The following is a 12,003-nucleotide window of genomic DNA, read 5'->3' as shown; positions in this document are numbered from 1 at the left end:
CAGAGACTGCATCTGCACGGCACCTAGAATTGCTTTTCACAAGTATCTCCTTGCTTCGCAAAAGCAACGTGATCATCTTGTGGCTGGCTGATACTATGAAATATAGAGCTATCCGTAGATTATTACTACCCTGAGCATAGGTCATGTGTACCGTCTACATATTACACAGCATTAGCGAATTTCTTGAATGGGTTCACTCAGTCCACCAAAATCCTCAGAACTACGAAAGGCAAGGACGAAGAATTATATCTATTTTTGCCCCCTATCTGAAACGGCACCTATATAATCTTTGATCCCGTCATTGAGACGGTTACTGATCATCCGAATAAACAACCTACAAACGGCAATTACCATCAGTCCAGAGAAGAGAAGTCGGCTTTAACTTCAAAGGAATTCCAAGAATATCTAGCAGGTATAATCTACTGCTCTGAAATAATGGCGTTATATTCTAATAAATTTTATTATCATATAGGCACCATCATGAAGCTCTCTCTTGCCACCTTTGCGATCTTGTTGACAGCCGCCTCAGCTGCTCGAGTTACCCAGCAGGAAGCAGACGAAGCGTTCGAATGTGTCCGCCGTTCCCTTACATCAGTAGACCAGGGAAACGATGGATCCCAGGCTAGTTGTCAGTTTCTATACTGCTTCCAGGACTTTGACTCCAAACACAATCGTGGTGGGCTTTTCGGCAAACTTTCCTATATCATTGACCCTCTTTGTGGTGCCGAGGGTCTCGTTGAGAGAGTTTTCAGTTTGGGGCATTAAACGGCCTTGGTACTCCCTATCTTTGCTTTTCTATGTTAGATACGGCTGATGTTAACTTTTACCCTAGCAAGTCTATTTATGCGACCACACCTCCTACCAACATCAGGGGAGAAACAATGAAAAGTTCGGGAATGCCCTCTATCTGCAACTATTATGTATCTACATATTGTAGTAGGTGGGTGGGGTAGAAAGAGAATATTAGTGTGGCAACCTATTGGTGTGCTTGCGAGTTCGCTCATTACTTGTTTACTTCATTGATGTTCCTACCATTATGACGCTCTTTCTCAAAAAATGAAAAGTTCAATACTTGCAACAATATACATTATCTAAGATGTGGCTATCAATGGATTATTAACCATTCGAGATATTTCACATTATTTATACTTATGTAGGATTTTCTCACAATGAGATTTTTAAGCATCCATTGTAGTCATCTTCAATTCGACTTGAAGTTGAAATATTCAATGTTATTTTCTGGACAACCATGTACATTAACACCGGGAACTGGAAGGAAATCACATAAAGACTAGGATTCTAGCCCAAAAGTTGGACTGTAATATATTATAAATTCAGTACTCATTCAGTCGTTTCAGACGTGGTTCTAACCAAATATAGTTCGACATAAAGGTTTCGAATCTCTCTGTATCAATTGATATATGTGCTGTAGGACAATCATTCAAATTTTAACTTACATAAACTATTAATTGATTCATCATGTAGTTGGCTGCTTGCATCGAGTGTATTTTCAGACAAAGATGCCATATGCATCCTCTTTCCATCTTAAGTAAAGGTGTCATCCCAGGCCATTGTTCTCTATTAAATAATACACATGTAACCCGGATACCGACTCTACATATCTATAATGTATACGTAGAATTCTTACATACTGCTGCTCCTCGCCATATCACCCACCAACTCCATGCGCGTCGACAGTGTAGCAGCCGCTATATTCAGCGGTGCGCGATTGATACACGGCAAATCACACCACAAACAAACACTTCTCCTCTCCTTCTCAATTCCAGCTTTGTTTTGGCAGCCCTCTGCAAAACATCGCTCTCGCTGCTCGCCGACATCCGTGCACTGCTTCCTGCGACACTCCGCACAGATCCATCCGTCGGCAGCCGTACATTGGCAGAAATCGCCCTCGCCAGGCGCAAAGGTGTATGGTGTCGTCTCTGCTGGCGGGCCACTATAGGTGCGGTTTTGATGGGGCGTGCCGTCAGCCCAGCATGAGACGCATAGATGGCGCGTTCTCGTGCGCCAGGCGCTTGTGACCTGGTCGAATGATTCCTGGGTATCCGTTAACTAACGTACATACTATTGAATATAGGCAAGGGAAGACGCACCCGGACTACGCAGGCGTCGCATATCGGAAACGAACAGTACCGGCACAGCTCCGCACGATAGCCTCGGCGATGATGCGGCTCGGCGCAGGACATCTGCGCGGTTGATTTTAGGTTCTTCCAGTAGGAGCTCTGGTGGTGACCAACGAATATATCCGGGCGAACCCGAACACTCGCACTATCATGTCTATTACTATCATGTCTCTCAGGACGCGGAAAGCCGTGTAGTACGGCCCGGTAAGCGCTGTTCACACGAGAAAGCTGGAGCAAGTCGCCCACGCCGAGATTCAGCGCGAGCGTGGAGACCACTGGCCAGGGATAGAGGACGTCCAGCAAGGTCGGCATAAGCGGGGAAAGAACGGTGGGTTGAGCTGCGTAAGTCGTGCAGAATGATGTTAATATCTTTGGTATCTCGATTCACAAGCTGTGTAAAGAAGGTAATACTCGATCTACATTCCCAGCTTCCCCGGGCAGATGCATCTAGATAGAAATTACAAGATCGTCATTTCATTTCATAATCATAAAAAAAAAAGAATAGAAAAGAAAGAAAAGAATAAGAAAGAAAGACAGCCTGATGCGACATGAGGCTGATCGTGCTAACAGGGCACAGTCAGCAAGCCAGTGTGGGGAAGGAAAGCTTGACCCAATCACCGCTGCTCCGCACCTAGAATACTCATTAAACACAAGAATTAATTAGACCTGCTTTTATTCACTTATCCACTAATTGACGTGAACTGTCGCGCTCTATATCCCACTGAACCCGACTCAATTATCTATCCAACTGCGGGGTACACAAGAGAGGGAAAAGACCAGCCATCCCGCGCGGAAGAGCTCGCGCATCACATCACTGGCTCTCGAGTCTTCCCAGCCAGCTCAGCCAGCGCCATGTCCCTAAGCTCTTACATCAACAGTACGCTGTTCTCTCTCCTTCGTTTCTTTTCTTCGGCTAACATTATCCAGAAAAAGTGCTCGTCATAACCGTTGACGGCCGCACACTCCTCGGCACGCTGCTCTCCACCGACCAACTCACAAACCTCGTCCTGACACAAACCGTCGAGCGCATAATCCGTACACCAGATGACCCCGAGCCCAGCTCGGAGATTGAGCATGGCTTGTATTTGATACGAGGCGACAATGTAGTTGTTTGCGGCGAGGTGGATGAGGCGGTTGATGCAGATATAGACTGGGAGAAAGTGAAGGGGGAGGTGATTCGGGGGACGAAGAATGTTTAACGGAAACAATTAAAGAGGGAGATTATATGGGCGGATCAAATGAATTCTTGTGAGGGTATGGATGAGCGTTTCGGCGCGGGAATTGAATCCATGCTCAGCGCCTATGTTAGTGCGGCTTCGATCGAGTTATGAAAATTGAAGTTAGGAGCCGTGATGGAGGGTAGAGCATTTACAGTATGATATCCGAGGACAAGTGCCTCATATGTGCTAGGCAAAGTACATGCACCAATACACGCGTCCAGATGATGACATCGGGCCGAATTTATTTACATTAGTGACACCACGCCGAGATGATTGTCTATGCGTACATTGGTAATTTGATTAGGCAGATGATATCGTATAACTATATATAATGACACCACCATCCCGGGTATCCACACAATGATCAATGCTAACCGTATTCAACTCATGCTATACAAATATCCTAATCACTGCCCAGCTTTTAAGTGAACGAATGCAACGAAGTCAATCTCAGCTACTGCTCATCCTATCGAGCTAAGATCAAGCGGCACACTGCTGCCTCTGCCGGCACGGTATTTCCGAATACCCCCAGCGAATGGCCGTGGTTTCGGGAATAAACTTTCGTCTTGGAACTTGAAACGGGTGTCTTGAACACGGCCGCCAGGACCTGGAGATGGGGAGTGTGATGCCGGAGTGGAGCTTCCATTGGTGAGAGTATAGGCGCTTGGGTCTAATGTCGAACGCACTGCGGGTGTCGAGTGATCGTCATATGATGTGGGCCTTGATGACATTGGTGAAGAGCTCGCAGGCGACCTTGTTGGCGGTGCTAGTGAGGGTGGTGGAGGAGGAGCGTGAGGGGCAGTTGGGGGGGTGGAGGCGGCGGAGGAGCTGCAGGTAATGAGGGTGTAGATGAAGGAGGAGGAGGCGGAGGAGGAGGAGGAGCTGAGGGTGTATGAGAGTTGCCAAAGGCATTTCTAGCAGCCTGCATGGCAATCGATGCTGAAGCAGCAGAAGCACCAGCTGGTATAGATGGCGCGGTAGATGGGGGTAGCGGAGGAGGAACAGATGCCGGAGGCCTAGGAGCAGCACTTGGAGGTGGAGGTGGTGCACTTGGAGGCGCAGGACTGGATGTTGATGGCGGAGGGGGAGGAGCCGTACCGGACGGCTTTCTTGATGCAACTGACGGAGGCGGAGGAGGGGGTCTGGTAGCACCTGGAATCGGAGGAGGAGCTCGTGGTGGAGGGATTTCGGGTGCAGATTTGATTGACATTGCCGATACCATAGATGACGGTCGTGACCCAGGCCTTGGAGGTGGTTTTCGCAGGTTAGCAACCAATGGATTCACAGCTGGTGCTTCGCTACTAGGACGCGCAGGAGGCGGTCGTGCGCCGGGTGGTCGAGGGGTAGACCCTGGAGGTTTTGGCGCTCCTCCCAATGGCGGTCTTGGACGAGAGCTTTCAGAATCTGAAAGATATGATGCATCTCTGTTGGCGCCGGTGTCTACGCCTCCTCGACTTCGCAGTTTCGGCATCCCGCCAGCGAATAGACCACCTAACTGCGGAGCTGCAGCGTTCCCCGCATCACTCGAGCCAGCTCCCGAATCACTATTACTTCTTAACCGATTTGCTGAAGGGGCTGGAGGTGCCAAACCACCTGGCGGCTTGGGCATGCCAGGAACTGGGGGAGCTCCTCCAAGGGGTGGACCACTGGATTTGTTTTCCTTGCCAACCATTGGAGCAGATCGATCATTTGTTACTGCTTTCTTCAGTCGCGGGCCTCCTTTGGTGATGTCTGCAAATAGTGCGCTCTGTACAAGATGTCAGTTACAGTAGATCATAGACAATGACGTCGACGTTGGGCCGTACCCTATCTTGAGCAGCGCCTCTTGGTGGTGCAGCAGGGATAGCTCCTCCAGGGGGTGGTGGAGGAGGAGGTGGAGGAGCACCCACACCTGGAGGCGGTGGAGGGGGGGGAGGGGGAGGGGGAGGCATCTTGGGTCGAGAGAAGGAGTGTTGATGAGCGTGGACAAGTAGGTGCGATGGGTGAGGCCGAGAGAAGATGCAGGCAACAACAAGCCCAGATACCCGCAAGGCAGGTCGGCAACGGGTGTGTGGTATACCAAATCAGGGCAGTGAGTCCGATTGACTTGCCGGGATTAAGAGAGGGGGGAAGAGAGAGCGAGTTCAGAGAAGAAGTTGACACTTTGACAGTCAAGTCATCAACGATGCCTGTCAGTCGTATCGCGGGCGGAGAGGCGGCGAGGCTGTGGCGGTGCGGACCTCAGGCGGTAGCGTTTTCGGCGGATGTGAGTGGCTGGCGGGCAGCCTCATCAACATCAATGATCGCAACGCAACATCGTTGATCTGTCAATGCAGCCTGGCGCCATGAGAGGACTCAATATACGTCCTCACAGAGCCCTTCGAGCAAAAAGCTCCATCTGCCAATTCTGCCAATTCTCATCCAGACCTGCCGTTTCCGCCTCCAAGTTCCGGAGCGAGCCATCTCGAAAAATTGGCAACAACCTCATTAGACGGAGCTACGCCAAAAGAACAGTACCAAGCGCGCACAATGCAAACCAGTCTACGGCTTCAGAGCTACCAGTCCACGCCCATCCTGTTCTGTGGGACCTGCAGGAGAGTTTTCGTGCGATAGAAGAGTCCGACAAAGCGGTCCCCGAAGAGACCGTGGTCAAATTGCTGCAAACATGTCTGCACACTGTCGAATCGCTCGCCAATCCCAAGGAGCAGCATGACAAGGAGTCATCCAATGCAACGTCGTCTTTGCTTGACCTTGCCGAACAGGCTGAGTCATACACTTCGACAGTGGACAAAAGCAAACAGCTCAAGTTTACAGACACCATATCCAGTATCGTCGACAAGGTGCTCTTAGACGAAAAAGTCTTCATTACAACAGATATCCTCAAGCTCTATACTAAGATCCAGACCATTTCGAACCGCCCAGACCGATTCCCGCAAATATTCACGCTCTTCGCCAACAAGCCTATCCCACTGGCCGACACATTGCCGGTTCAGTTCAGCAAACAGAACCCGAAAGATGTAAAAAACGCGGTTCCATCAGAACTTGCGAACATGGCACTGGACGTTGCTGTGGCGCAAAGAAATTTACCGCTGGCTCTCGCCATTATCGACACCACCTTCTGCGCACCTGCCTTCTACCGCGCCAAGGTCTTCAAAAAGGCCGCTGCCCCCCTGACAGGATTAGTCACAGCGCCAGTGGCTTCGTATGCGGTTGCAACATGGGCGGCAGGGATACAGAATACTATGGATCCGGGGACGGCTACTGGCATAGCGTTTGCCGCGACATTGGCGTATGTTGGCTTCACATCTGCAGTTGGAGTAATCGCAATTGCGACTTCGAACGACCAGATGGAGCGTGTCGTTTGGGCATCGGGGATTCCGTTGCGGTACCGTTGGCTGAGGGAGGAGGAGAGGGCGGCGCTGGATAAGGTCGCTATTGCGTGGGGTTTCAAGGATGTGTGGAGGAGAGGAGAGGAGGAGGGCGAGGAATGGGATAATCTTCGCGAGTTTATTGGAATGAGAGGCATGATATTGGATAAGACGGAATTGATGGAGGGCATGCAATGAGGCATATACCTATTGCTATTACATAGTGTACTTTTATTTACCAAATCAGATCTTTTCAATTTTACAACGAATAGGAGGAAATTGCGACGAAATTCATCAGATTCATGCGGACCTAGCTAATCCTAAACAACCTCGCAAAAGTTCATTTTTCCCATCCACGATCCAAATGCAACAAAGCACAGAACCTAGTACAGACGCTTGGGAGGAGACATGGAAGCCTTGATGACCAGGCTTCCAACGTTCTGCCAGCCCTTCTTCAGCAAGGAGACAAGGTAGTTGATGGCCAACATGATGTTGGAGATGAGCTCATCCTCAGTCATGGCAACGTTGCCCACAGCAACGCCCAAGCAGAGAACCTTCTTCAGCTGGAACTTGATGGTCGACTTGACCTCGGTGACCTTGGCCTCGAGATCCTCGCCGTGGGAGACGGGGGTGGGGAATTTACCAGCTAAATAACCATATCAGCACTAACATTCCTATATTTGCGATGTTGTGGATCTCACCTCGGGAAAGACCAGGACCCAGGATACGAGGAATCTGTCTCATCAGAACTTCAGACGAGACAAAGGCGTCGTACTTGCGGGCGAGCTTCTTGATGAGCTTCTTGTTCTTGTTGAGCTTCTTCAAGTCGTCGACGGACATGGACTCGATTCCGAGGTGCTTGGCACGGTCGAGATCGTGCTGGTCACCAAGAATGCTGTTTCGGTCAGCCAACTTCTTTTTTTCACATCTCATTATATAAAACATACCAAATGCTCATACCCGGGCGAGGAACGTTGGGCAGGCGGATGGTGCCGGAGAAACGCTTGTCACGCTGGGGATCATAGTTCTTCAGGCCGATCTGCAGCTCGACGGTCTCGAGAAAGTTACGCTTCTTCTCGTTCTGGGAGTAATCCAGAAGCTGTTGGACATTTTGGCGCACTCCGGCTGTAATAGTTGGTTAGACAGGGACATAGATTTCGTAAAAGGTGAATCTCACCGACTGTGATTTTAGACATGATGGCTACAGTCTTCCAGAAGAATATTTGATTCTTATGGTGTGGCTCTGCGCTGAATGTTACTGGGATCAAATTCGTTGAGAGGCGAGAGCGGCAGAAAAGAAGGGCTCCCCGCTTGTGGGAATCCGCTACGCTATTCCGCTCTGGGCCTAGCATGCCCTAAATTTTTGCGCTTACAATAACACGTGACTTGGAATGTCTATGCATTTTGATTGGTCTATTTACGGGCATTTCTAAAACGTCAACTGCTCCTCCCAAGTCATCCCTCGCCAGTCTGTCTTTTCATTGCTGACTGCCAAAAACCCAGCTGTCTCATACAAACGTACGGCCGCTTGGTTCTCTGTGTTGACCTGCAGAATAATAGTAATTCTCGACGCACCAGCAAACTTTGCTTCCTCCCTGACTCTCTTGACCGCGGCGTCGACGAGCCTTTGAGCACGACCTTGTCGGCGATAGCCCGGATGGACAAACACTCCCGCCATCATATAGATTGCATTACTGTTCCTGACGGCCGCCAAATCTGGGGTATGAGTCGAGTTTTCTCTGGTAAACGTATTCCAAAGCGTTGTTCCTTCTGAAGTAACCTTCGGTCCAAGGACCGTCAATGTGCCGACCCATTCACTCTGTGCAAGCGGGATCTCGTCTGTCTGGTTGGTGTTTGTGCTATCAATAGATAGGAACGTCTTGCTCAGCGGGTTCTGGATGCGCGAGAGCCAGGTCTCGTACGTGAACTGGATCTCTCGAGTGTATGTTGATCCGAAGGCAGCTGGGTCAAGTTGCAGGGCCGTTAGTCGTGTTGTTTTGTAGCGCTCGACGAGCCGAAGTAACTCGTCTGAGGATTGTCCTCCATTTGGAAGGAGGTAAATGTCATTCATGGCAGTCCTATACCTTGCCATTGTTCTAGGGAACAAAAGATTGCAACGAAATCTGAAATTTTAATTGACTCCAAGGAGACGGATGCATTGGCTTTTGAACCTTTCAATGGTGCCATTTTGTACATCTGTTCAGCGTAAGAGTCATAATCTCGAGGCATTTTCATGCTGCGCCTTGCTGGGTTTCTGATTGGCTAGTGGATACATGTCACTAGAGCTCGTATTCTGGTGACTCAGTTAATACTACCATTAGCTGGAGAACGTTAAAGGATGACGATCGGAACAATAATAAGAAAATCCTTGTAAGATGACACTCTCAAGAACATTTGAAACATTGAAGACTTTATTAAGATGCTAGTCACGAATATCGCATCAGTCGACGTCCATTCAATGTTGTGCTGCAAGGGCTTTGAAAGTACTGGCAATGACGTCGAAACACTCGAGACCAAATAAATATGCGGAGATGGTCATTTGATTCCCGTAACGTGACGCATCATACCAGAAAAATACAATTACTCTCGTCGCTGGAATAAAGTGCTGGGTTCTTGGCTAGCTTTGACTAGGCAAGGCGCTGGCGCCTGCGGTAGGCAGCTGATTCGCCTCATCTGACCGACAACAACCAAATCAATTTCTTGTAACATACACTTCGAGTACATCAATTCATAAGCCACTGATAGTATTTATTGCTTTACTTTCTGCTCAGTTGTTCTCTTTTCTTCTCCTGTTTTTCCAGAGCGTTTATACCCTTTTAGCCCTGAAATAGCGCTTATTGCTCTGTTTACTCCCGACCCACACTGTATACTGCTCACGATGGAGACCACCAGACAAGCTCCAACCACTGTCCAGACGGCTGCTGGGTATTATAAGAGCATTTCCGTGAATGACTCCAATCTGGCAGAGAGGTTCAGCGATATTGACGATGCAGCCAGTTTCCAAGAGAAACAGAAACTGCTGGTGAATCCTGCGACACGGAATTTCGTCTTGGATTTTGGCAATGAGGATGCGTGGTGCGCGGGGGATTTGGATGAAAATGAATTTACTGCGTTGATTAATGAACCGGTATGGCTTTATTTTCTTTATTTTTTTGCGTTGATTTGAATTGGAATTGACAGTCGTTTAGAGGCCGAGGTTTTTCGGGACGAGATGGATGTAAGTAGATTAGATGTTGCTATTGAAAGAAAATTCTGACTGTCAAGTCATCTCTGGGCCCCCGAGGCGCAAAAAGAGTCTATCAAAGTATGCTCTACTATTCACCTTCAATAAACCACCGCATTAACATGCTATAGATCCTCGCACAACAATATGGCCTATCATACAGGTTAATCAAAATGCTCTGCACAGATCCTGTGCCAAAAACAAAGTCTCCAATCGCAGAAGAAAAAGCATACGAAAATGTCCCTTCTGGACAACAAGATGACGAGAAAGCAACCAGCACCGCAAAGCCGGTTGGCAATGACCTCGAAAACGCGTATCATCTGAAAACCATTGACCCTGCGACAGCAAGTACGGAGACGCTGTCTATGAGCGGACTGACGTTTTCGCATATTATCAACCATATCTGGCATTTCTGCTCAGTGGATTATGGACCGAGATGTAAGTCTGTTTGTATTTTTGGTGCGGGATAGGGGCTGATTTCAGCAGATACGTGTATTGGGTATAATTCGCTGTATGCGGTGAAGATCGGGGACAGGGCTATTAGTAACGGCAAAGGTCTGCCGGATGGGAAACGACTATGGAGTTGGATTATCTTGTGTGATGATGGTAAGGAATTGTTTAGCCGTTCCATAGCCACTGTCTAACAGTTGTACAGGCACCATCATATCTCTCCAAGAAAACCCCTTCCCAGGGCCTTACAAGCCCAACGTCCAAGAAGAACAAGCCATTCTAGGCGCCGCAAGGCGGAATATCATATCGATATTCTCCGGTGCGTCGAAATACCACGCCTCTCGTTTCGATAGTGAGTCCCTGGTGACTGTGCGCGTCCGCCACTTCTCCGATACCGAGCAGGATGAGGCAAGTATCAAACAGGAAGATGGGCCGAGTTTGATCGTCTACTATCTTTTTGACGACTGGGTGTCTAGTTACGGGCTGGTGTCTCGGAGAGAGCACATGTACGGCGCGATGTTAGAGGGGCTGGTGGGTTGAACAATCCTGCTGATTGACTACAATTACTAACAGCGTGACAGAGAAAAGACATGCTGCAGAAACCCATGGTCGACCTCGTCGACGACCTGCACTGGCTCGGCCGCCGCCTAGCCATTCTGAAGCGTCTATATCAAAGCTATGAGCTGGTGGTTACGCGCATTCTCCAACGGCAGCGCCTACTGCGCGATGAATCTAGAACGCGAAGGCCGGGCCATCGTCGGAATATGAGTGTTTTCAGTGATACGGACAATCTCGATGCACACCACATGTCGCTGAGTGCGACGAGTTTCCTTGAAGCTTACGATGATACAGCCGGCGTGCAGCTGAGTTCTGCTGCCGTTGGGCGCTTTGAGCGACTCGCAGATCGGATTCGGTTGTACTGCCTGAGCGAGATTGAGGCGTGTCTGGCGGAGAAAGAAACGCTTACGTTTTTGGTATGCTGAGCCAAATCATACAATAATGGTTAACGGTATTATGCTGACCTGACTTGACAGAACTTCAACTTGATCGCGCTCAAAGACTCCCAAGCCGTCGAGAAACTAACGCGCATCACGATTCTCCTCGCCAAAGCAACCATTCTATTCCTCCCCATCAGTCTCATGACGGGCTACTTTTCGATCCAACTGCCCGACGTCGCCGGTCCGCTGACGGCGCGCGCCTACTGGATTTCGTTTGCGGTGTTGATGGTGCTATCGATTCTCCTCCTCGCGGTGTTTGGGTACGCCAGCGATACGGTCGAGGGAAAGACCATCTATCGGTCTGTCACCAGGTCATTCTTCAACTCGTCACGGCAGCGGTCTCGACAGTTGATGACGCAGAAGCGAGAGCGGTGATTCAACGACAGAACTGTTATTCTAGTATTAGCATTAATATAATATACACTATACCCATTGCTCATCACAATAATGTTGTAATGTTGAGCGGTCGTGTCGCATTTTCACATTCTAGGAACCGAGCCATGACGCCATATTCCAGGCACGGGTCAGTGATGTGGGGATAGGGGATGGGCTTGTTGAGAATGCTAATATAATAGTTATAATATATAGCCAGGCAAGTGCAATGCAATTGCCTATTGCGGGCCT

At 49.1% G+C, this 12,003-nt stretch overlaps 8 protein-coding genes across 8 annotated transcripts; 4 read left to right on the top strand and 4 right to left on the bottom strand.

Moving 5' to 3' along the window:
- Positions 1–308: 308 nt before the first annotated feature.
- Positions 309–1,103, top strand: BGW36DRAFT_378670 (uncharacterized protein). Its single transcript, XM_046216138.1, has 3 exons — positions 309–412; positions 473–774; positions 833–1,103. Exon 2 carries the CDS (start codon positions 481–483, stop codon positions 763–765), a length of 285 nt encoding a protein of 94 aa, XP_046072120.1. The 5' UTR covers positions 309–412; positions 473–480; the 3' UTR covers positions 766–774; positions 833–1,103.
- Positions 1,104–1,484: 381 nt separating this feature from the next.
- On the bottom strand, positions 1,485–2,662 carry BGW36DRAFT_378669 (uncharacterized protein). The gene is made up of 2 exons (XM_046216137.1): positions 2,112–2,662; positions 1,485–2,055 (listed from the first exon to the last, which is right to left on the bottom strand). The coding sequence occupies exons 1-2, from the start codon at positions 2,451–2,453 to the stop codon at positions 1,645–1,647; spliced, it is 753 nt and encodes a 250-aa protein (XP_046072119.1). The 5' UTR covers positions 2,454–2,662; the 3' UTR covers positions 1,485–1,644.
- Positions 2,663–2,787: 125 nt separating this feature from the next.
- On the top strand, positions 2,788–3,635 carry BGW36DRAFT_319822 (putative small nuclear ribonucleoprotein Lsm8). Its single transcript, XM_046212621.1, has 2 exons — positions 2,788–3,018; positions 3,069–3,635. The coding sequence occupies exons 1-2, from the start codon at positions 2,994–2,996 to the stop codon at positions 3,338–3,340; spliced, it is 297 nt and encodes a 98-aa protein (XP_046072118.1). The 5' UTR covers positions 2,788–2,993; the 3' UTR covers positions 3,341–3,635.
- On the bottom strand, positions 3,636–5,521 carry BGW36DRAFT_378666 (uncharacterized protein). Its single transcript, XM_046216136.1, has 3 exons — positions 5,167–5,521; positions 4,319–5,108; positions 3,636–4,127 (listed from the first exon to the last, which is right to left on the bottom strand). Exons 1-3 carry the CDS (start codon positions 5,290–5,292, stop codon positions 3,823–3,825), a joined length of 1,221 nt encoding a protein of 406 aa, XP_046072117.1. The 5' UTR covers positions 5,293–5,521; the 3' UTR covers positions 3,636–3,822.
- An 87-nt stretch (positions 5,522–5,608) lies between these two features.
- Positions 5,609–6,998, top strand: BGW36DRAFT_378665 (uncharacterized protein). Its single transcript, XM_046216135.1, has one exon. The coding sequence runs from the start codon at positions 5,671–5,673 to the stop codon at positions 6,904–6,906; it is 1,236 nt and encodes a 411-aa protein (XP_046072116.1). The 5' UTR covers positions 5,609–5,670; the 3' UTR covers positions 6,907–6,998.
- Positions 6,988–7,969, bottom strand: BGW36DRAFT_378662 (60S ribosomal protein L1). Its single transcript, XM_046216134.1, has 4 exons — positions 7,886–7,969; positions 7,656–7,833; positions 7,410–7,603; positions 6,988–7,354 (listed from the first exon to the last, which is right to left on the bottom strand). Exons 1-4 carry the CDS (start codon positions 7,902–7,904, stop codon positions 7,092–7,094), a joined length of 654 nt encoding a protein of 217 aa, XP_046072115.1. The 5' UTR covers positions 7,905–7,969; the 3' UTR covers positions 6,988–7,091.
- Positions 7,970–8,137: 168 nt separating this feature from the next.
- BGW36DRAFT_427377 (uncharacterized protein) lies at positions 8,138–8,800 on the bottom strand (the record flags this gene model as incomplete). The annotated part of the gene is made up of 1 exon (XM_046220403.1): positions 8,138–8,800. The coding sequence occupies one exon, from the start codon at positions 8,798–8,800 to the stop codon at positions 8,138–8,140; it is 663 nt and encodes a 220-aa protein (XP_046072114.1).
- A 424-nt stretch (positions 8,801–9,224) lies between these two features.
- Positions 9,225–11,810, top strand: BGW36DRAFT_167682 (uncharacterized protein). The gene is made up of 8 exons (XM_046209621.1): positions 9,225–9,835; positions 9,897–9,925; positions 9,973–10,012; positions 10,063–10,369; positions 10,418–10,537; positions 10,587–10,912; positions 10,963–11,355; positions 11,416–11,810. The coding sequence occupies exons 1-8, from the start codon at positions 9,587–9,589 to the stop codon at positions 11,752–11,754; spliced, it is 1,803 nt and encodes a 600-aa protein (XP_046072113.1). The 5' UTR covers positions 9,225–9,586; the 3' UTR covers positions 11,755–11,810.
- The last annotated feature ends 193 nt before the right edge of the window (positions 11,811–12,003 follow it).

Source organism: Talaromyces proteolyticus, assembly GCF_021365285.1.
Source record: "Talaromyces proteolyticus strain PMI_201 chromosome Unknown BGW36scaffold_6, whole genome shotgun sequence".
NCBI classification, from domain to species: Eukaryota; Fungi; Ascomycota; class Eurotiomycetes; order Eurotiales; family Trichocomaceae; genus Talaromyces; species Talaromyces proteolyticus.
This window is presented reverse-complemented; position numbering and strand designations above follow the sequence as displayed.

Excerpts from the sequence above, each read along its gene's own strand:
- BGW36DRAFT_378670 (XM_046216138.1), top strand. The coding sequence starts at position 481 with ATGAAGCTCTCTCTTGCCACCTTTGCGATCTTGTTGACAGCCGCCTCA.
- BGW36DRAFT_378669 (XM_046216137.1), bottom strand. The coding sequence starts at position 2,453 with ATGCCGACCTTGCTGGACGTCCTCTATCCCTGGCCAGTGGTCTCCACG. Across the intron at positions 2,056-2,111 it reads GCGACGCCTGCGTAGTCCGG|GAATCATTCGACCAGGTCAC; the intron begins GTGCGTCTTCCC and ends ACGGATACCCAG.
- BGW36DRAFT_319822 (XM_046212621.1), top strand. The coding sequence starts at position 2,994 with ATGTCCCTAAGCTCTTACATCAACA. Across the intron at positions 3,019-3,068 it reads CCTAAGCTCTTACATCAACA|AAAAAGTGCTCGTCATAACC; the intron begins GTACGCTGTTCT and ends AACATTATCCAG.
- BGW36DRAFT_378666 (XM_046216136.1), bottom strand. The coding sequence starts at position 5,292 with ATGCCTCCCCCTCCCCCTCCCCCCCCTCCACCGCCTCCAGGTGTGGGT. Across the intron at positions 5,109-5,166 it reads GAGGCGCTGCTCAAGATAGG|AGCGCACTATTTGCAGACAT; the intron begins GTACGGCCCAAC and ends CATCTTGTACAG. Across the intron at positions 4,128-4,318 it reads CGCGCCATCTATACCAGCTG|CACCGCCAACAAGGTCGCCT; the intron begins GTGCTTCTGCTG and ends CACCCTCACTAG.
- BGW36DRAFT_378665 (XM_046216135.1), top strand. The coding sequence starts at position 5,671 with ATGCAGCCTGGCGCCATGAGAGGACTCAATATACGTCCTCACAGAGCC.
- BGW36DRAFT_378662 (XM_046216134.1), bottom strand. Across the intron at positions 7,604-7,655 it reads CGCCCGGGTATGAGCATTTG|CATTCTTGGTGACCAGCACG; the intron begins GTATGTTTTATA and ends TGACCGAAACAG. Across the intron at positions 7,355-7,409 it reads GGGTCCTGGTCTTTCCCGAG|CTGGTAAATTCCCCACCCCC; the intron begins GTGAGATCCACA and ends ATGGTTATTTAG.
- BGW36DRAFT_167682 (XM_046209621.1), top strand. The coding sequence starts at position 9,587 with ATGGAGACCACCAGACAAGCTCCAACCACTGTCCAGACGGCTGCTGGG. Across the intron at positions 9,836-9,896 it reads CTGCGTTGATTAATGAACCG|AGGCCGAGGTTTTTCGGGAC; the intron begins GTATGGCTTTAT and ends ACAGTCGTTTAG. Across the intron at positions 10,370-10,417 it reads AGTGGATTATGGACCGAGAT|ATACGTGTATTGGGTATAAT; the intron begins GTAAGTCTGTTT and ends TGATTTCAGCAG.